Below are 23,699 nucleotides of genomic sequence, written 5' to 3' on the forward strand. Positions count from 1 at the left end.
CTGCCATCGGAGCCCGAGGGAGAGGGAGGGCTTCAGAGGGGTTCCGGAGAGCGTCAGACTGGGAGGTCCACCCCGCGGGAAGAGATTGGAGCGTGTGGGAAGCTGGTTTTGAATCCTCAGAGGATGGTGACAGCTCCTTCAGGGGATTCCCCGCATCGTCGGGTGAGGTTGAATCGGAAAATCACGCCGGGGTGGAGGGGGTCCTGGGGAGGGGGTGGATGTCAGGGAACTGCCATCAGAGCCCGAGGGAGAGGGAGGGCTCCAGAGGGGTTCCGGAGAGCGTCCCGGGAGGGAGAGAAGCAGCCCATCTTCTGGGGAAGGAATTCAACGTAGCACCATTGGACAACGGGGGCAGATGGGGGAATCGGCGAGGTGGCTCCATGACTCCTCGCCGGAGACCAGCGGGGAGAGCACGGGTCCTCCGCTGCCCACACCCTCCCTGCGCAGAAGGCTTCCGCGCAGGCAGAGTAGGCGGCGACTAGGCGTCAAAGAGCTTCTTTGCTGGAAGAAGTTCAAGAAACACCCACTGACGGATTCTGCCAGCGATTGAGACAGCCATGGGTGAGAGGCTGTCCAGACAGAAAGGGTTCACCCAGGTAACCTAGCCAGGTGTGGCGTCGATTTACGCACGAGCAACCCCTAGAACCATTACAGTCTCTAAGGTGCTACTGGACATTTATATATACCGTATTTTTCGCTCTATAAGACGCACCAGACCATAAGATGCACCTAGGTTTTGGAAGAGGAAAACAAGAAAAAAAATATTCTGAATTTCAGATGCCAGAACAACAAGAGGGATCGCTGCGCAGTGAAAGCAGCGATCCGCCTTGCTGTTCTGGCTTCTGGGATAGCTGCGCAGCCTGCATTCACTCCATAGGACGCACACACATTTCCCCTTCCTTTTTAGGAGGGAAAAAGTGAGTCTTATAGAGCAAAAAATACGGTATATATATTTCTACTGTGTCAGATCAACACGGCTACCTACCTGAATCTACCTCAGAGAGCTGTTGTGAAGCTAAAATGGGAGGGGCCATGCAAACTATTTTGAACTTATAAAGATGGAATATAAATGTAATAAATAAGATAATAAAAAGTAAATTAAATAACTAAATCGTCTCTCTTTCACACACACTCACCCTTATGTACATATTCCTGTAAAGTATGGTGGTGATGCTTCTTTGATCTCCTACTTTTGGCTGTGTGACTAGGCTCATCTGCTTTGCCACACCAAGCCTTCGCTGCAATAAGATCATTCCTTCACGACATGTCAGCTTTTATTTATTTATACTTCTGATTCTGAAAATGGCTTTGTCTCTTAAGTTTAGCTTTAGGGAGGAAGAAGTCTGTTATGACATGAACAAAGCAAAAAGACACACTCACCTTGCCGAATAGTTATAATCATGTCTTCTGCTGAGAACAGAAAGAATTAACAAGAATGCAATCTGTTAACAATCAGGTAGATTGGGTTTAATGTTTCTAATCATCTCCTTTCCACAATTGTTTGTGGCATATTGAATCTGAATGAAGGGAATAATTTAAGGGGATGTTTTCTGTTTTGTTTTGTTTACAATATATGTGAAAAGGCTGCCCTCTTCTGACAGAAGAGCTTTAATTTGTTAAAAAGGAATCATTCTCTTTCATTGTATAATTTGTACTTTGGAGTCCATGTTTTATTATCCATATGATTTTGTATGGAATAAAACATTCTAAAATAAATGGGTATATTTGGGGGCAGGGACCTTCCCTCCCCTGTGCATTGTGAGAACTTTCTTATTGCCTTCTTTTAACTGTTCTCTGAGTCGTTTGGTACCAAATACAGAGAAGAAAACACATGTATGTTTTGTTCCCAAGAATATCCTTCCCTGGATTAAAAGACCAATGCCATATAAGCCGCTTTGGATCAGACCACAGGCCTCTCTAGCCCAGCATTCTGCTCTCACTGGCCATCTAAACACCCTGCAAATCCTACACACAATAGCACCTGGTATTCAGAGGTATAATATGACCATTATGACAAGTAGCTTCGATAGCCTTATCCTCCACGGACCTGTCCCCTTTCAAAACCATTTAATCTGGTGGCCATTGCCACATCTTGTGGTGGTGAATCACTTCACTGTGTGAAGAAATACTTCCTAAGAAGAAGAGGAGTCCTGCTGAAGTGGAGGTCAACAGGGTTTCAGGGAAAGGAGAGGCATAGGAAGGGGGGTAGGGGGCGGACTGCCCCTGGTGTCATCATTGAGGGGGGTGACATTTGGCATGCCATCCACCCACGACTCCCAAGCCTACCCTGAGCCGTTGATGGGGGGGGTGACAAAATATTCTGAACCGGGTACCACCTGACCTTGCTACGCCTCTGAGGGAAAGAATTCCTTTTGTGTGAGTGGAAGTTTATTTCCCTTGCAGACAGATGCAGTTGGATGTCACTTGATATAAACTTGTTCTCACAGTGGTCAACTAGATGTGAATGGGAAACCCAGAGGTAGGATCTGAGGGTGACAGCACTGTCTCTACTTGTGATTTCTAGCAACTGCTATACAAAGGTATCCTTCCTTCAACAGTGAATGTAGAACTCCCTCTTGCTTTTGCCGAATCTTCCATCATTCAGCTTCATTAGATACTGGTACTAGTATTATGAGAGATGAAGAAGATCTTCTATCGAATTTTGCCACACCCTGCATAATTTTGTGGACCTTTATTATGTCCCCTCCCTCCTTCCATGTTCATTTTGATCATTATTCCTTCTGTTTCCAATGGTGGCCATCCAGAAGCGTCTGGGAGCTCATGAATACAGCACGGAAGTAGTGATCACCCCCTGCTGTTTAGCTCCAGTTAACCATCTCCTTAAATACCAAATTCTATTTTTAAAGTATATTAAAAAGCTGCAATCATGTCTCAAAGAAGTGAGGAGGCCACTGCTCCAACTTGTAACCAAAGACAGAATAGATCAAACCACTCAGACATCAAGTGTTTTTTTAAAGAACACATTAAATTTTACAAGTATTGCTTTAGAGCAGGCATAGGCAAACTCTGCCCTCCAGATGTTTTGAGCTTACAGTTCCCATCATCCATGACCACTGATCCTGTTAGCTAGGGATGATGGGAGTTGTAGTCCCAAAACATCTGGAGGGCCGAGTTTGCCTTTGCCTGCTTTAGAGAATGCTCATAAGGAAAGTCATGTTCGAGCACAATTTCCAATGTTATATTTTAAACAGCTCTGTGGCTGTTTTGAATGGTGCTGTCTGACACATAAGAGGAGAGGAGACCTCTCCTCGTATCAGGTAAGACTTCTCCCATGACTGTGAAGCTTACACAGGAATCTTTCTAAAGGGTTAAAAGGGCAGTGACAATCCTGAAAGGCACCAGCTCCCTGCTCCCTGGCTCACATCCCCTATACAGTGGTACTTCAGGTTAAGTACTTAATTCGTTCCAGAGGTCCGTACTTAACCTGAAACTGTTCTTAACCTGAAGCACCACTTTAGCTAATGGGGTCTCCTGCTGCCGCCACACTGCCGGAGCACGATTTCTGTTCTCATCCTGAAGCAAAGTTCCTAACCTGAAGCACTATTTCTGGGTTAGCGGAGTCTGTAACCTGAAGCGTATGTAACCTGAAGCGTATGTAACCCGAGGTACCACTGTATATACTGAGGATTGAATCCAGAAGGTAGATCTCTATTAGTGAGAGTGGTGAAAATAAAGCAGCAGCCAGAGTCTATTTGATAGTGATCCACCTATTAAGGTGCCTGATCATACTAACTGTTGATGTTAAGCATAGGGTATTGTGTTTTTTGTTTTGTTTTACCCCTAAAGCCTTTTTATGAACACAGACAGTGTGACTCTTTGGGAAATAAATTCTGGTTCATGTGCTGTGTGCAGCAAAATGAGCTATGACCTGGTGTGATACAATCATGCCAGACAGTTTACTATGCATCACTCCTTGAAATGAAGAGTGTAGGAGCATAATTATCCTAATATATTTCATGTTATGCTTAATTCCCTTTCAATGCCAGTTAACGCTCATCAACCAAAGAATGAGCTTCATTCATAACTCTTGTGAAACTTTTTGTTCTCTTTTCGCTGTAACAAAACATAGATTTGTCTAAGACTATAGCGCGGGTGAGGGGGCAGATTTTGGCATAATAAATTTACTTGCAATAATATTGTCATATATGTCCCTTTCCACTTCCCTTGTAAAATGTTAAATATAAATCACTGCCACAATCTTCCCAAGCCCTTTAGCATATGGAAGCAGAACAGGTTTAAGTATTTTTCTGCAAATAAGTGCTAATGAGGTCTCTTTGTTATTGCTGCAACAAACTAGCTACAGATTCTACATTTACTCCTGGGATATGCTGTCTTCAGATGAGCAAACACCTTCCATTATGGCTAAAATGGAACTAAACTTCATTTTTAAAAAAATCAATTAAGAATTTAGGGCTGCTGCCAAATTCCAGTTGTGCTACAGATAGGGTTGAGGTTTTTGCTCCTAAGCTTTGTGGTCTGGAATTTCAGCAAAGATGGGACAAATTCCGAGTACTGGCCACACTTCCATTTGGCTCTGCTCCTGGGCTATGCATTGTGATTCTACCTGCCTCTGAAGAGATAAGAAAGTCAAATCTTCATCGTTCAAAACCCACACCATGTTCTGTAGATGAGGGCTGCATACAATATTGCAACAGCAACAAAAGGTTGCCCATAGGAAGCCTGTTGCCACAGCAACACGCTAATATATAAGCACACTTCCCACATTATCATAGCTAAGTAGCATTAAGATGCCACAAGACTAAAGTGAGCATATGTAAGTCACAGCCCAACATTCAAATTTATTGCTCATATCATTGCCCTCCTCCTGATCATACCCACCAACCATTACAGAAGCTCTGGTCACATCAACACCATATGTTTAATGGTCATATCAATACCATATCTTTAAAGCATTTTTCTACCACTTTAAACAGTTATGGCTTCCCCCAAACTGTGATTTGTTTAGGGTGCTGACAGTTGTTTGGGATGCCTCTATTCCCCTTACAGAGCTATGATTTCCAGAGTTCCCCGTGAAGAGGAATTCATTATTAAACCACTCTAGGAATGGTAGCTCAGGGAGTGAGTGTGGGATGGACGGACATGAGTCTCTTAACAACTTTCAACACCTTAAACAAACTACAACTCCCAAAATTCCACATTCCTGAAAAAATGTACTTCAAGTGTGCTCCATTAATCACATTTTAAGTAGCAACTTGCACACCGCTTGAAATAAACAAATCTTTATTAAATGTACATTAAAATCATAATGTTCACATGCTGAAGAATATATGAGTCCCTGTTAGATGCCTGTTTAGGAACTGCAGACATGGTGGGCTAACTGGAAGATACAGGCTGGTCTAGGGGATGGGAACTTCAGGCCTCTCTCTCCCTGGCCATTAGGACTCCCTGCAGGACACATTCCCTCTTCCCAGACCACACTTTTTACTGGCCTTGCACTGCACCCTCCTCTTGCCTGTGGCCCTCAGGCTGGAAAAGGTTTCCTATCCTTGAACAGTAGACATATCCTCCAGCTGGGTGAACAGCCAGAGTCTATGGCTAGCATGTGTACTGGCACCTAGGGGAGAGGATTAGCTCATGCATTCCACATAGCACCTTTATGCATTCCGCATCTATGGGTTTCAAACACCTGAAAGGGGCTAAACTTTTGCTTTTTTGTCTGGTTCTAATAATTTCTAATATCCCAAAGTAGCAACTTGATCCGTTTTATAGTCTCAGTTTAGCTGGCTTTTGTGAGGCTGTGGGCTCCAATGTGCACAATGTGGTCCTTTCCACCAACAAGGCCTTTTCCAATAATGCACAGACCCAAAGAATAATCTCAGCGATCTTATCTTCCTGATTTCTGGCACTACCACATTTGTCCTTAAAAGCCATTACATTTGTCTAACATACAGTCACAGAATCATAGAATTGTAGAGCTGGAAGTGACCACAAGGGGCATATAGTCCAACCCCTTGCAATGCAGGAATCTTTTGCTCAACGTGAGACATGGACCCACAACCCTGAAATTAAAAGTCTCATCCTCTACCGACGTTGAAATTTATTGTGGGGAAAAGGGGGAATCCATTCAATGTTAGCCATACTCAGAAAAGACCCACTGAAATTCATGGAAAGGTGCAATAATTTCAGTGGATCCACTCTGAGCAGAACTTAGCTGGATACAACCCAATGTTTTCATGTGCTTTGCTAAGCACATAGGGATGAAATTATAATTTCAATGGGACATCAGCAGCATTGTGTGCAAGACAGTAGTCTAAGTCTACACAGAATATGATTCACAGTATTGATTTTCCTCTTGTTAATTAGAAATTGATTGCTGGTAGCATACACATCTTTATGCATCAAAATTATTTGATTTTCTTGTAGCAGTTCGCTGATCCTTAATCTGAGCCATAATCTTTGAAAGTTCAACCTTCTTGAAGGGAGCAAGTTTAGCTCTATGCCACTTCTCGGTGCTGTCTGTGCTTTATGCACGCAGGCAGGTTTGAAAGATGCTATTGTTTCACACTTCAGTATCAATGGCATGGAATAGGTCTGAAGGTCATTTCAATATTTTCCAGCAGAACAAAATCATACCTGCATAGCTGAATCCTGTAGAGAGAAAAGTGAGGTAATATATTATCAATAGAAAGACTACCTAATCTGTTTTGTTTTGTTTTGAAGATGCTTTTGAAAAATGCACTGCTCTTCACCCATACAACTACTATACCATAACTAAATTGGAAGATGTCTTCATTCCAGGCTCAGAAAGGCGAGAAAACTCCCTATTCCATATATTTGGGGATGACACATAACTAGGCACTGTGTTAGACCTCTGAATTTTATTTTATTTTTTGCCATCTTCAGGTCTTCCTCTTTGTTCAGTCTCACACTTGGTACCACTGTACTCCATTTTGAACTGCACTACAGATTTCAGCCTCTTTCTTAATTGCAGCCTTCCCTCAGACTGCTTTCCTATATTTAGCAGTTGTCCACCTTTTGCACCACAGGCCCCCTATTTGCAAAATTGCCACCTTCAAATCCTCTACTAATAGGATGCAGCTCCTATCTATTCCCCTTCTGCTTCCCCTTTCCATACTAAGCCACACACAGACCTGCTAGAAGATTATATAGTGCATGCTCACTTGCCTATTTAAAGCACTTTTACATATGTATGTGGTATTAGGAGCATCTTAATCCTGCAAACTACTTAGAAGCCATCTGGGCTTCGAAATTTTTTATCTGAGCCTTCTTTTATTCTTCTAATTAAAGGTGTCAGTTCTCAGGGATACCTGTTGGTTTAAAGTCTCAAATGATCCCCCCATGTATTCAAACTGAGCTTCTGAGTGGTCACTGGAAGGTCAGCCAGCATGCACAATGGCAGTGAAATTCCATGTATCCACCCCCACCCCCCGGGTTCTACCATGATTTTTAAGATCACCTGGGAACGTTCTCCTAAATACACCACAAATGGGCCAAATCAAGATGACAAGGATGTACAGGGAGGAGTCGTTTTATATATCAATTTTTTTCATAATGCTACACCTGCACTGTACAATTGGAGAGCTGATCCACACTACTATTTTTTGAGGTGTTGATAGTCAGCTCAAACATTTCCCACCAATATTTGCATAGCGAAGTGTTCTTGGGGAAACACCTCTTCCACAAAGCACACACAAAAGGGAGTCATGTGACCTGACAGCCCTTTCCTCAAGGCTTTTTTTCCAAGTACATTGTGGTGAGAGAGGGAGGTTGTGTTAGCTCTTCCTCCAGTGCCTTTCCGCTTTGTACTTGATACTGTTGGCAGATCACAAATTAATATAATTTTTGGAGCATTATTCTTTCATGCCTGTGCAATTCCTTATCTATTTTTGTTCTAATTTAATTAACATTTAGAGCTTGGTTAAGTACTGTTGTTTTTAACATATCTCTGAGTGTTTATGCAATTACAGTAATGATGAATAACTACAGAAGCCATATGTGTGTGTTCACATCAGTTTCACATATTTTACCCAACTGCAAGACGCAATTATGCAATTACAGCTTATGATTGTGTAATAAGGAACTTTGTGCAATGTAATAATTCAATTGTCATTCCAGCCAGACTTGCATAATTGTATATGAGCAACAACAACAAAACACACACACAATACAAAGCACATAATATATGCTTAAATAAGTTAAATAAGTATATAAATATGTTCGCCTGCTGTCCATATGAAGCATATACAGAACTAAAACCTTAGTGGTCACAATCCAATGCACACTTAAGTGTCACTGAAATGAATGGAATTTAGGTATGTCTAATTCTCTGCTGGATCATGGCCAACGAATTCATGTCTGAAGCAAGTAAAGAAAGTCTAGTGGAGTATACAAAATGCTGCGCAGAATGCAAAGGTAATTGGCTAAGGAAATTATTTTCCGAGCAGTCACAGCTCCTCCTACCATGACCTGAGCCTGGCTGTGAGGATTAGAACAAAACCCTAGCCCAAGACAGCATTAACAAATATGTACAATCTTCCCTTTTTGTATTATTTATCCTGCCATACTGTAAAAGGATTTGTGGTTGGTTTGGATGTTGCCCGTAGGTCTCAAACAAAACTGTTATGCAGTATTTGTGAGATGGGGGTTGCAGTAGACTGGGGACCTGCTGAACTGGTCAAACCAGACTCTTTGTAAGCTAATGACCCCAGCTAGGGCCAGCTAAGCACCCTGACTAGAATCTAAAAGAACAGGCCATGTTGCTATGAAGACAACTGAGAGGTGATGTTCTTCAGGAGAGAGTAGGCATCTTTCCCTAGACCCCCACTTGGTTCCAGCGACATCATTTTGTAAGTAGGAGAGCAATAGCAGAGTTAGTGTGCAAGTTTGGCTGGAAACTGGAGAGAAGGACTTGACTTCCTTGCTGTGCTGAATGAGTCCTTCCATCCTGTGTTCCACTCAAATATATGTGCAAATAAAACCAGATATCCACTAACCTTCATTCCAAGGAAGCGGAACCCCAGGTGAGTGCTGGAACCTCTAGAGTCCCTCACTACTCAGAGATGGGGGTGCACATACTACTCTGGTGGCATGGGGGCTATTCATTTCAATACTATTCTCATACTACCTAACCACCCTCTACTGCAGGGCTTAAGAATCCTGTGGCTCTCAGGGTGCTGCTGAACTACAACTCCCGTCATCCCTGACCATAGGTCATCCTGGCTGGGGCTAATGGGATTTGGAGTCCAATAACATCTGGATGACTGTGTTACGAAAAAGGAGCAATGCAGAAGCGAGCTCCAGGTGACTGGAATGGAAAACAGGATGTTGATGTTATGGGACTGTACCGTGGGAACAAGGAACAGTGTACTGAGCACCGGATGTTAGCTCAGAGTGTCACATGACCCTGTACTGGAAGTACATGGGTGGAGTTGTTCTCTCTCTGCAGTTGGTGATGAGAGGGTACAGACATGATTTCTCTGTACTGCTGGAAAGACAGGAATAAAAGCATGTAAATATATTTCTGTCTGTCTCTTTCCCCTCCCTGGCAATGGGAGGGGGGGAGGAGTGGTGTGTTCTTCTTCACGTTGGGAAGAATTGCCGAGTAAGACCTCGCCTTGATCTTGCCGGGAGTCGCAGACAGGAGGTCAACAAGGATTCAAGCCGGGCACCTGGAGGGTGGCCAATTCCTCTGAACTTCGCTGGCTTTTGGGCTTGAATTCGACATCTACTCAGAGATGGGGGTGCACATACTACTCTGGTGGCATGGGGGCTATTCATTTCAATACTATTCTCATACTACCTAACCACCCTCTACTGCAGGGCTTAAGAACCCTGTGGCTCTCAGGGTGCTGCTGAACTACAACTCCCATCATCCCTGACCATAGGTCATCCTGGCTGGGGCTAATGGGATTTGGAGTCCAATAACATCTGGATGACTGTAGGTTCCCTGCCATTGTTCTACAGCACCCTATGGTCCCTGCTGTTATTGAGCAGAAGACCTTGATGGGCTGCTCAGCTATCTTTTTTGAAATTTCTGCGCCAGGTCCAATCAGGTTAAAGTCATGTTCTCCTATTCCCATTGTGCAACATGCTCCCAATAACTTGTTCCCTGGCCCATTGGTATAAAATTTCTCCATCAGGTCATCTCCTGATCCTCGTAAGAACTATGTGCTAAAGAGCATTATAAAAGGAAGAATTCTGCAGCTGAAATCAAAGTTAGATCTCATACAAACTGCTATGGTCCTCTGCTTATAAGGTTGGCATTATTAATAGTCATGCTAAGGATTATACATAAAAAGATGTCCACACAGAGGCTTCCAAATAAGGCAATCAATGCAGGTTTTGTTAGGTTGCAAGAAAAACTATATGCTTACCTTTGGGGATCTGAAAGAGATTTTAATCTCATTTGGAGGACCCTAAGCTTGTACTTGGGGCCTATTGCATTCCTTGTAGAAAATGTCAAGGCTATTTTGGATACATTGTCGAAATCCATGTCAAATCCAGCAAGCAAATGGGCTTGTCTATATTGGTGAAATGCAGCTGCTCCGCTAAGGAGATATCAGGACACATTATTAGTTCAACACCTATTCTCCGTCTTTACAACTTGTGGCTCTGCAAACCAAACACAGCCTGCCACCCGTGTCTGCCAGTTGATAATCCTTGCTTGTTTTTGCAATCCTAGGCAGGCAGCAAAAATAGCTACTTTTCTGAGCCTGGCCTGAGTGGTGGTGAAGAAAGACATTTAAAATAGAGGGGCATCAGCAGATGGGGGAAATGTCAAGCATCCTGTATATTCATTCTCAACTACGCATGCTTTCTCATCCACACATAATCAATAAGAGAAAAACACCAGTTATGTTCTTGGTGTTCCTTATATGCCTGGTATTATTTCCTAGCTTTGAACCTGCCATATTTATTGGAACAAAGCCAGGTTGCAAACTCATCAACACTGATGAGACATGCTTATTTTCCTTTAGGCCAGCACCTTTGCCATTACATCACACTGATTAAAAGACAAAACAGACACAACTATTTGTATTTTGCAGTGTTTCTGTATATTTATCTTCAAACTGCCACTTCATTCCAAATGCAATTTACTGGGAAATAAGTATCACTTATCTCAACGGGACTTAGGTATACTTATGGCTGAAGTGACTTCTATAAAGAAAAGATCGACTAAAATAAGACCCACCTATTAATTTTGGATTCTGTTGTATTTCCAGCATCATCTGTTACTTTGATGTTTATGAAACCTCTCCTACTATTTCTGTTCCAGGTAATAATATCCACAGAGTAATGATACACTAAAGGGAGAGGATGAAAGAAAGGTAAATTAATGCAATAAAATATTGTGCTCAGCAAAAAATAACCTCGGCTACCCTTCCCCAAGTGGTGCTATGGCCAGGGATTTCAGTTTGAGAGCACTCTTGAGACTTGTGATCTCTTTGCATACAGTGGTAACTCGGGTTAAGTACTTAATTCGTTCCGGAGGTTCGTTCTTAACCTGAAACTGTTCTTAACCTGAAGCACCACTTTAGCTAATGGGGTCTCCTGCTGCCGCTGTGCCGCTGGAGCACAATTTCTGTTCTCATCCTGAAGCAAAGTTCTTAACCCGAGGTACTATTTCTGGGTTAGCGGAGTCTGTAACCTGAAGCGTATGTAACCCAATGTACCACTGTATTTGTAAAGGGAACATACACTGCAAACATAGCATAGTAGAAGCAAATAGTGTCCGGTGGCAGGCATCCAAACCACTGATCTTGCCTTCAATTCCCAGAGAGCAACATGAATATCTACAACCCCCAGGCTGCATTTAGTTCAGCCAGAGTTCAAAAGCATCTGTTCTGTACCTATCTCCCCATCTCCAAACTGTCCCTCCCTCAGATTCTGCTTGGTGAAATAATTCAGACTATTAAGTGTCATTAAAATCCTTTTGTTGTGTAGACACCAGTCAATTTTGCCAAGAGAGAAAAAAGATAACAATAGGTCCATGCTAACTAAGAAAGCAAAACTAAATGTTTGAAGCATTGTATTGTTGTAATATTGTATTACAGAATTTAGGTCTAATATCTGAGATTTTAATACTATCAAAGGTACTTAATACGAAGTTAGGTAAAGGTAAAGGGACCCCTGACCATTAGGTCCAGTCGTGACTGACTCTGGGATTGCGGCGCTCATCTTACTTTATTGGCCGAGGGAGCCGGCGTACAGCTTCCGGGTCATGTGGCCAACATGACTAAGCTGCTTCTGGTGAACCAGAGCAGCGCATGGAAATGCCGTTTACCTTCCCGCCAGACTTGTACCTATTTATCTGCTTGCACTTTGACGTGCTTTCGAACTGCTAGGTTGGCAGGAGCAGGGACCGAGCAACGGAAGCTCACCCCGTCGCGGGGTTTCGAACCGCTGACCTTCTGATCGGCAAGTCCTAGGTTCTGTGGTTTAACCCACAGCACCACCCGCGTCCCTAATACTAAGTTAGATGGTTTTAAAATGCTAGTATTCAGCTCATGATGTGGTGGTGTTTTATGCTTACGATGCATTATAGTTTATTGTAAATGGGTGCCTTTGCCATTCTAAGTGAACAAGGGAGAAGTTTGTGGTGAGCTTTGGCGCCTCTTATTCTAGAAAAATAGCACTGGTTATATGTACAAGTAAAACTGTGGTGATGATACTGTAATCCCCCTAATCCCCATTTCAGACTCCATGTAGCATGCAAGGATTGGCTGACACACATCAAATTCTCAAATTTTCAAACCCACAGAAATGTGAGCATCTGAAAATCACATTGACATACAAATCATGATGCAATGCATTGGAGCAAGCACCTAGCTAACTTGCTTCTCTTTCTTTGTAATTCTTAAATTAATATTTTTTCCTGATTATCCAATGCAAATCCAGCTGAATCTCATTTCCAGCTCATTTGTCATCTTTTACCAGGTGCCCAGATAATTTCCTGTTTTCAGCATTTTCGCCTTCCTACACATAGATCTTCTGAGCATAAACAATACAGCAACAGAGAATGAAGTTTAATCAAGAGTGTGCCATGCTATCTGTACAGCAAAAAGCGGTTTGTTCATAATGTTATTAGATAATGAAAACTGGCGAAAGGGTACAGAGAATGGTTAATCACTTACTGCAGAATGGGTCTTTGTCTGAAGTATCAAAGTAAGCTCTTGTCACAGGAGGGTTCTTTTCAATTAAATGGTCCTTCCACTTATCAGCATAATAACCTGAAATTTAAATTGGAATGTGTTCAGCAGAAAATTAACAAACAAAGGAAAGATAAAAATCATGAAGATTGGTTTTTGTTATATAATGTTCTGGGAAATCAAAACTAGCATCAGCTCATAAGAACTTAGACTCAAGTAATGCACGCTGAGTTCTATTACAGTCAGTCAGTTTATGCACAGGAAAATGGATTACACTTTGGCTCCTTTGTCACTCCAGCTATAATATAATATATATGTGCATTCCTTTCTGTCTTATGTCACTATTAGTCATCTTACTTTACTGATTTACTAAGCTTGTGGCCCCATGCAGACGATGGTGTGGTGAAGAAGAGATACTCAGAGAGTAGCCACAATTGCCCTCAGTTCAGTTGGATTAGTTGGCTTAACTGCTTTTCTTTTGTCTTGTGCAAACCATAAGAACAAGAACATCCCCAAAACAAGTCAGATTCAGAAGGTAACTTAGAACCTATTTGGAAGACATCAACAGTAATTCCTGGTTCATGTGTAACAGGAAGTACAGTTACTTCCTGGTTTGATTCCTTGGTTTGCACCAGAAGCAAAGCAGAAGCAAAGGGGTGCTGTGCAGGTGTATGAAATACATGCATATAACTGGTCTATTAAGCTAATGTTTAATTATCTGTGCACAGCCAGTATCTTCATTATTGCACAACCAGGAAATTATCCATAGCATGCTGTTTCCACTTGCAGGATAATTAATAGCTCTTACCCAAAACTGGACATGGGAGTGGCTGAAAAGCTTCACAGTGCACGCATTTTCCATTCCTATAATTTACGTACGAGTCACAAGGGTATCCAGTTACATTACAATTCTGTTTCAAGGATGCCATGTACAAGAAAACAGATCTCTGATGATCACATTTTAAATACTGGGTGCCTTAAAGTAGAGAAAGTGTTACAAAAGAAACAATGGAGCAATGCAATGTTAGTTTTATAAAAGCAATACTAATATTATTAAGCAACAACATTTTAAGTTCAACCGATAAGTTTCCTTTTATAGATTAACATACCAGTTGCCTCAGCAGTGTTCTGAAGAAAGTGGAGGATTCCTTGGGCTGCATATCCAATAACTAGAGACTCAACTAGCTCATCAGAGCCAGAGAAGCTGCTGTCTTCACAAACAAGGCAGGTTTTGGGGCACAGGGAGAAGTGGGAGGTATGCTTTTGGAGGCCAAGGCAGGCCAGGGCCCATGGCCCAGGTGTGGGCTCATTAGCTCTGAGAGGAGGTGTGTGATTCCTCAGCTGGAGTAGCCTCCGAACAGGTGAGGGTCACATGTCCTGACAAGCCCAGATGCTGCAACTAACATGCAAGGGATAAAAGGGAAGCAAAGCTGACTGTGTCTGCTCAACTGTCTATGTTGATGGAGCTTGCTTTGGGTGCTGCAGGACTTCTACAGGACTGTGCTTTGGGTTTGACTCTGGATTGTGTTTCTGGACTGATGGACTTTGCTTATGTGGATTGCCCCCTGGACCATGTTTCCTGACAGCTGAACTTTGGATTTGACATACTGTATATGCTAGAGGGAATTGTTGCCAGGTAGGCTGGGGATCCAGGACATCTAGGTCCTGTGGCTTCAGGCTGTAAGGACATCTCCTCAAGGCTCTCCTCAGAGGTATGTGTGGACCAGTCATTGGAGTCTGGTGGCAGAGGTTCCTTTTGGTGGTTCAGGGGTGATGTGAGCTATGGTGCCCATGGCTTCATACGGGCTGATGGCTCCTCCTTGGGACTGCCATCACTGGAAGACTCTTCCTCTGGAGATTCCTAGTCTGGTGCCGTCCCTCTCTATTCTTTCTCCCCTTCAGTTATGGACAGTTTTCATAGCAGATATCTGCACTTGTAAAAGAACATGCAATAATGTTGTGAACATGACATCCCACTCTCATGCTTTCAGCTGTAAGCAGCTATTCCATCTGTATTGCCTTGTGCAGGCTTTCTTATCATGTCTTTGCTGAAGCCCTGGCAGATGTTAAGGAAACTTCTGATTCCCTGAATAAGTGCAGGTATTTCATCAGTTAGAACTGACTGCTGCTCTCTTGTAACTAGACTCATTGTGACTGAGCGTACTTCAGCCACACTGGCATTCTGGAATATAATTTTAGCAATGCACAATATTGTAAACATATGGTGTTCATATGGTAATATGACATTTCTGAGGTTGTATCAGATCCTTCCCTGCTTGAGAAAGGCATCTGCTTGTGCAATGGAACTTCGTCCTCCACTCCTCTGCAGCCCCCTGGGCACCCTCATAATCTGCTGCAGGGCCTTGGGGAGATTCTCTGTAACAAATTGGGGGGGAGGTATGCTGAAATGGGAGCAAAGGAATGGGAACTGTCATTGTGTGAGTGGAATGCTCTTCACCCAAGCATTCCACACACACAATGAACGGAACAACCCTGAGTGTTCAAAGCACTTCACATCCAATATCTCAGTAACCCTTGCAACAGTAGTTAACTTGGAGAGGCAGTTATGCTACAAATTTATTTAGAACAGGATAACCCATGAAAGCTTTGAAATAAATTTAAGCAAAATCATTTGTAGAATCACAGAATTGTAGAATTGGAAGGGACCCCAAGGGCCATCTAGGTCAAACCCCAGCAATGCAGGAATCCTGCCCAGAGCCATCCCTGGGTGGGCTCAAACCACCAACTTTCTGGTTAACAGCCAGACACACTGGTCCATTGCACCACAGAAATCACATGCTTTAACTCAGCTTCAAAACCCAACCAATTTCATTTTCTAGTATTACACAGTACATAAAGTACAATGCATAGAAAAGACTGTAAAGTTTCTTTTCCTTCCATAGGAGAAAACCTTAATTAGAAGCAGCAGTCCCACCTCAAGGTGAAACCTATATATTAAAATTGGTGCAGTCTTTTCGCTTCAAAAGGGAGAATGACACCATAAAGGGTGCATGTAAAGAATATCAGTCAGGAGGACCATTCCAACAGTCTGCCAGGAAATATTTATTTGATGCTAATATATTTGCGAGTTGATTTGTGAAAACCCAGTTGACTCCAGAGCATAACCCTTCCTGATGTTTTTATCTATTAGAATTAATTTATCTGTATTTACCACTGAATATTGTTTTTGGGCATCCAGGTTGATCTGTTCCTCCATTTGGGTAGAAATCGATGTTTCCCAAAGGCTCCCTGTAGCCCAAAGCTAAGAAAATAAAACATATAGTGATGAAAAATACAGATGTCATTTCACAATAAATGATAACACTTTTCTCATGCATTTGTCAGAATGTTCAAAACGTCAAAAGAACTATTATTCATATTTACAAAGATAACAACAACCAATGAGATTATATTATGGAAATGTAACTAATGGATGCACAGAAGTTGAGGTTGAGGAGGGCTGGTCCTACAGGCTCAGAAAAACTGGAACCAAGACCCTTCCCAGGCTCCAGTGACACATAACTAAGTGACAAGTGTGTGACAACTATGTGACCGATGCTTTGGCTAGAACATCCTGCATGGGGTGAGTAGGTGGGTTATAAATTGGCCAAGGCTGGTCATGTTTTCCCTGGAATAGCAGATGGCCCTTTCCTCAGGCAAACATAATGACCTGCCAGATGCCATTATTGGGCCAGCCCTGATAAATTCTAAGATTGTTCAGGGAACCAAACATAAAGCACGGAAGGCTCTCCTCACGGAGCCAAACTTGGCAGTGAGTCTGATTCCTATTCAGCACCAGGTGAAGCCCTTTTTATTTCCCAGGCTTTTAAAATGCTGTGTTTCATACAATTTTTTAGACTGTATTCCTATGCAGAGACACGCTTGGAACTATCAGCCATTCTTGAGAGTTTTTATCTGAACAATCTAGCAAGATAAACATTACATTTTTTTCCTTTATTTAAGAAGAGGCACGACTTCCTGTGAGTTCAAAGCAGTTGGTTTTTTTCCACCAAAACCCACTGGGGATACTTACAGAAATTGGTTAATTGCACTGGCCAGGAACAAATGAACAGTGCAAGTAATTCTGCCTGAATGAATTGAGTTTGAACTAGTGTGTATTCAAGACCAGCCAGTAGTGTTGCTTCAAAAGAATAAAAAACTGTTTTTGTTTTTTGGTTATGTATAAGCCTTTCTGAACACTTGAAATAGTTATTTTTCTCCCAGCAAACCAGATTAGGGGTGCGGGGAATCATTCTCCATTACAATAATGGAAATCCAAAATGGTATAATTACCATCAATATCAGTATGAATAACATCAACAAATTGAGCATCAGTGTGATCCAATCTTTCACTGGGCAGCTTTCCTGTAAATGATGGCCCTGCTGGGTCAAGACCTGGTATGAGAAATGAAAAATTTAGCTTATTATAATAGGAATTGCACACACACACGTATGTACATACGAATCTGTAAATAGTATTTGAGTGGAAGCAGACCACAGCAGGATAAAACACACAAGTATATAGTCACAAGCTTCTTCCCAACTGTTAAGCTTCATCAGCACAAAAGTAATATAAAACACACCCACTATTTAAACAAATGAGCTTTCTCTCCAATTCGCCCTTTCTCCTCCCAAAGGAAAGAAGGATGCAGGTCAGGATTATCAGAGAGAATGTAAATCCACTGATTGCAGCAATCACTTTCACTGAAGAGTCACAACAGCTGAATTCAAGGTAACTAAAGAATACTTAACACTTTGTAAATTCTGACCCAAGTATTTGGGATTAAAGTGGTAAACTCTTATTTCATATCCCTGAACATCGTTGCATTCATGATGTGTTTGCTGAAGGTCAGTGTTGACTGAGATTTCTTTAAACAACAGCTGACCTCCACTGGTGTCACCAGAAGCTGCCTTTTCATTGTTTAAGTCAGAAGTTGCCAACTTGGTACATTAATCATCATCATCATCATCATCATCATCTGACTGTTTAGTTGTTTGTTAGCCAAAGATCTCCAAGCAGCTTTCACAAAACATTTATAAACACAAGCATACATTATACTTTTATAAAATAATGCAGAACACCACAAGAGCCAGATGTTGTAGATTACATGTCCACAACATCCCTGACCATTGGCCATGCTGGCTGGACCTGGTTGGAATTGCACTGCAAAACATATGAAGGGCACCATGTTGGCTGCCCCTGGTTTAAACTGTATCTTTTAGAAGGTGGACAAATTTCAACTATGTGCATGACTATGACCAACTCACTTAAACCCACCCCAGGCACTGTACCTTATGTTGGGTGACTAAGCCAGCTTGACTTTGCTTTCTATGACAAATTGAAACATTCAGCATAGGGAAACAAGAATGAGAATAGAGAATAAAACACCAGAATGTCCAGTTTTTAACACTTACCTGTAATTCTGCGAATTTTGCCATTGTATGCCTTCCCAACAAATCCAGCTATATGAGCCCCAAGGCTTACTCCAATCATATATACAGAGTCAAGAGACGCTCCATTTGCCTGTCAGTAAATATGTATGGATAGAAGGTTATAGGAATGTGAACCACAGAGGGCAAACCAGCTTTTATTCTTCCTTCTTAAATAGCCATGTTCCAGCTTTGGAAGTCCAAAGGCTTTTCAAGAGAAGATGAGACATGAAACATTTTTTTAGCAACTTCAAAAGGAAGTTCTTTGTAGCAGAAAACTAATGCCTTTGTTGCCTCTTTAAAGATACAAAAAATGCCATATATTTATTACTATGCAATATATACCCACATTGACTATATTTCTGGTTATTTCTACATAGCATGAGCAACCATTTTCTTCAGTGCAGTAAAGCAAGGGAAACAAGGAGACTATGACCACATTCACATCATATATTTAAAGCACTTTGATACCACTTTAAACAGCCATGGCTTCCACCAATTCATTATGGGAACTGTAGCTTGTTAAGGAGGCTGAGAGTTGTTAGGAAACAGAGCTACAATTTTCAGAGTGATTTAACAATCAATCCCTTTTCCTGGGGAATTAGCTCTGTACTGTTTACAATTTCCTTTAACAAGCAGTAGCTTTCTGGGATTTTTGGCAGAAGTCTTTCCTTGCCCTAGCTGGACATGCTAAAGATTGAACCTGAGGTCCTATGTATGTCAAGCTCTTCCAATGAGCTACAGCCTGTCCAGGTTTGATTATTTCTTGCCATTGTAGACCCATCAAAATGTGGGAGAGTACAAGACAGTTCAGTATTGCACACGGCAGGAAGTTCAGCAGCATGCTTCAGCAGGAGTTCAGAGCCACTGCATCATCAAACATGAAAGCAGCCACTGCTAGTTTGCTGTGGCTGATGTGCCTCAGCTCTAAGGGCTACTTCACACATTTTCATGTTATAAAAAAGTGTGAAAGCTATGCAGATCATGCACAGACATTTTTTTATTTACTGTGTTTACAAATCCTGGGCAAGTATGATTGGCCATGGGTCTGTGGCACATATACAACTGTGCAATTATTGCAGTGTTAGTTCACACATTTTTCTGCACAAAAATATTTTCCATACACACAAAAGTATAATGTGAACGGCAAAGCAAACAGTGAAAGGTCATACATCTCATTACACCCTTATACTAGGTACATTTACCAAGAACTAACCAAGGTCCTGTCACCCTTATAAGACAGTATACTGGATTAGACAGAGGTAAGAAGGCTGTTGTGCCATGGCTTCCTTACCAGCATTTGGTCAATAAGATTGTTCAAAATTCCTACTACTGTCTTGGCATTTTTAACAGCACTAGGATAATACACAGTCGTGGCACCCCGATTCCAATCTACCATTATGACATTGCTGTCTTCCTTTTTAAGCAGAAGCTCTTTAATTTCATCAATCCATACTGGTGGGGAACCTGTAAGTCTGTAACCATGAATAATAATAATAGTTTGCTTGGTCAGATTTAGATGTGTAGAAGCTGTTAGATTGTTTTCACTGAGAATCTCTGCACAGTTTTGGTTTCTCCTTGTGTGCAAAAGCAGTTGCACTTTTACATCTGTACCAATCACAGCATTGCCTATGTTAAGATCAGTAAATTTAGGGCATTCTTGTTCTGTATCTGAAAGATAAAATAAGTGAGAAATAAAACACTTGATCAGTTAAGACAATTCTTTTTAAAACCACAATTTACCTCACCGACCTACAAAGTATACAAGGAAGCTTACTTCATTACTATCCTGTTTTAGTCTAACCCCCCTGCAATACAGGCATCTCAGCACGTGGTCTCCCATCCAATTTGAAACCATACTGGACCCTGCTTAGCTTTGCAAATGTGCTAGTGGTTTATTGCTGCATCAGAATCAGGAATTTACCCAAGGTCACCCAGCAAACATCATAGCTCACATGAGAAAGGATTTGAACCTGGGCTGGCTGGTCCAAGTCTGCTCTGTTTAATACAACACTGCATCTGATTAAACAGGCCATATTTTGCAAATGTTTCAATGAGTTTTACCATTATGACAAGCTTACATCTTCTTCATCTTTTGTACCTAAAAATGCATTCAAATTACTGTCATTCAAACAAGCTCTATCACAAAGAATGAAAATTCCACCGTCCCTAACCTGTGTTAGTCCTTTTAATATAATGTGTGCATTTTTACGGTTAGAATGGTTGCCTTTAATACATTTCTGTCATAAAATGTTCCTGTTGTGTCAAAGATAATGCCTGCAGGCTGAAAATACCTACAATGTAACCACAACAATACAGAAATGCATTGGACACATACAACTTGAATATGTTAAATGTAACACAGCAAACATAAACTGTTCCACAGTGTCAGTCAACATCAATGCAAAACCTCACATTGATCTTCTGTCATTTTGTTTGTCTGAGACACCCATATCTTTGTACAGATATAATTTATGATATGTCTGAATATGAGAAGTAAATAACGTTTTAAAATAATGACATGGTTAGGCTTCTGTTCTAGGTTAGTTTGTTTGTTTCCAGCCTTTTTCCCAGACTCAAGGCAGATAAAAAACACACAGTTAAAATAGAAAAAGCTAAAAGTATATTAAGATAATCATTAAAAAGCAATTAAATGCTAATCAAAATAAAACAATATTTTAAAATGTATTAAAAATACAAAAGCAACAATGATAAAAACATCACAGCATTAATTCTTTCCTTCAAAACAGTCAGTTCCTAAGGGCCTGTTTGAATAAAAAGGTCTTCACCTGCCAGTGGAAGGCAGCCAGTCTAACTTCTCTGGAAAGGGAGTTCCAAATCAGGGAGCAACCACTGAGAAGGCCCTCTCCAGTCCCCACCAAGCATGCCTGCGAGAGTGGCAGGACCGAGAGAAGGGCTTCCCCTGAAGGTCTCAGGGCCTGGGCAGGTTCATATGAGAGAAGAGTTTGTTGAGAGTAAGTCCCATTGCATGCATTGCATTTCTGACCACAGCTTTCTAGCCTTTTAACTGTAGGTGCCAGGGATTGATTCTGGAAACATTTGCATGCAACACACATACTCTATCACTGAGCCAGTCCTCTATACTATACAATATATTCAGCGGTAGAGCTACACTATTATATCTCAGCAGCAAGGGATTATTATTTTTTCCTGCTCTCTTTCGCCACACAAGGTCAATCTAGCTGCATTTTTTTGTCCAGAGGTCAAAGGCACCTTTATTTGTTTTACAACGAAGGAATAACCTTTGTACTGTTTGTGAAGGAGTCACGTTAATCTGACAGGCACTGAGAATCATGACTCACACAATACCGTCTGAAAGTCTGAAATGTATGCTTCGTTTCCTTATAGCAAAAATACATGAGGAACTTGTAATTGGTTATCTTACCTGCTCTCACACACCAAGCCACGAAACAGGTGAAGACACATAATCCCAACACTGGTGATCTTTGAAAAGCAGCGTGTAACCACCACATTTCAGGAGGGTGTTGCTTTCTCCTTTTAACATGCTGCCGTTTGCTTCAGTATTCAATTAAGAGTCGCTGATAAAATGGGTGTGGTGTGCAGAAGGAAGTACCTGACAGAGTGAAACCCAGCCTTTATCCTTTTGCAATCTGGTGACTCCTCCTTTCCAACTAACTTATGTAGGCAGTTTCTGTTCCTTTTAAACTCTCTTGGACTTCTTGGAACCTTGTTTTACAGGACTCTGTATCCTGATAGTAGATACTTGATGTAGAATGCAAGAGGCAACATTGCAGGTTCAGTGGGATGTAGAAGGGATTACTTCCAGGTGACCTGCTTCAAGAGTGTTCATCCTAACCTGTTTGTAGAAAGTTTAGACAGCACTGGCGATTTAATGTGTATTTACCCTGATTTGTTTGTGGGGAGATTAGACTAATAATAATAATAAGAATAATAATAATTTATTTATACCCCGCCCATCTGACTGGGCTTCCCCAGCCACTCTGGGCAGCTTTCAACAAAATATTAAAATACTGTAATGTATCAAACATTAAAAGCTTCCCTAAGCAGGGCTGCCTTCAGATGTCTTCTAAAAGTCTGGTAGTTATTTTTCTCTTTGACATCTGGTGGGAGGGCGTTCCACAGGGCGGGCGCCACTACCAAGAAGGCCCTCTGAGGGAACTGCCAGAAGGTCCTCGGCGCTGAACCTCAGTGTCCAGGTAGAACGATGGGGATGGAGATACTCCTTCAGGTATACTGGACCGAGGCTGTTTAGGGCTTTAAAGGTCAGCACCAACACTGTGAATTGTGCTCGGGTGTTATGTGGTCTCGGCGGTCTGTGTTAAGCAACAGTTCTCCCATGCTTTCCAGTACATTTTCCCACCATCTTCCTCACTGGAAGAAGTCCAGTCTTTTGAGGATGCAGGTTTCCTGTCCAAGAGGTTCAAATCAGTTTGCACAGCCTAAATTTGCCAAATTTGTGACCAAGTCCTCGCTGTGCCATACATTGAAAGCATCATCATGCCACTTTAAACAGCCATGGCTTCCCCTAAAGATCCCTCGGAACTATAGTTTGTTAAGGATGTTGAGAGTTGTTAGGAGGACACCCCCCCCCTAGCTACAATTCCTACAGTTCCCTGGGATTGTTAAAGCACTATGAGAATTGTAGCTCTGTGGGGGGAATAGTGGTCTCCTAATAGCTTTCAGAACCCTTAACAAACTGCAGTTCCTGGGATGGTTGGGGGGGGTCATCTAGAACTTTATAAAGATCAAAATTAAAAAGATGACAAGGAGGTCATTTTTAGCTGAAAGTCATTGTGACAATGCGTTTTATTTCTTCTGAAAAAAATCAGTTAATTTTCTAAAAGCAATTTGCGCTAAACCGATTTAAATGCGAATATATTTTATCTTAAATTATTTACACGCAGCTAAAAACAGCTTTGCTGATACTGTACTCAATTAATCTTAGAACTCCACCTTACGGCGATCCTAGTGCAATATCAAGATATGCCACAGGATGGCAGACAAAGTTTAGGAAGCCTACAATTCGTTCAAACCCACCACCCATGTCTCTATTACTGAAATATGTTTAATAATAGTTGCATGCCCAGAAAAAAATAATGAACATTAAACGCACGT

General features: G+C 41.7%; 1 protein-coding gene across 1 annotated transcript; it reads right to left on the reverse strand.

Moving 5' to 3' along the window:
• Nucleotides 1-5,801: 5,801 nt before the first annotated feature.
• Nucleotides 5,802-22,433, reverse strand: LIPI (lipase I). The gene is made up of 10 exons (XM_053386493.1): nucleotides 21,988-22,433; nucleotides 19,876-20,252; nucleotides 18,567-18,675; nucleotides 17,445-17,546; nucleotides 16,324-16,413; nucleotides 13,960-14,127; nucleotides 13,137-13,232; nucleotides 11,195-11,306; nucleotides 10,377-10,550; nucleotides 5,802-6,630 (listed from the first exon to the last, which is right to left on the reverse strand). Exons 1-10 carry the CDS (start codon nucleotides 22,073-22,075, stop codon nucleotides 6,555-6,557), a joined length of 1,392 nt encoding a protein of 463 aa, XP_053242468.1. The 5' UTR covers nucleotides 22,076-22,433; the 3' UTR covers nucleotides 5,802-6,554.
• Nucleotides 22,434-23,699: the final 1,266 nt, after the last annotated feature.

The sequence above is a fragment of the Podarcis raffonei genome, chromosome 4, assembly GCF_027172205.1.
Source record: "Podarcis raffonei isolate rPodRaf1 chromosome 4, rPodRaf1.pri, whole genome shotgun sequence".
In the NCBI taxonomy this organism is placed as follows: domain Eukaryota; kingdom Metazoa; phylum Chordata; class Lepidosauria; order Squamata; family Lacertidae; genus Podarcis; species Podarcis raffonei.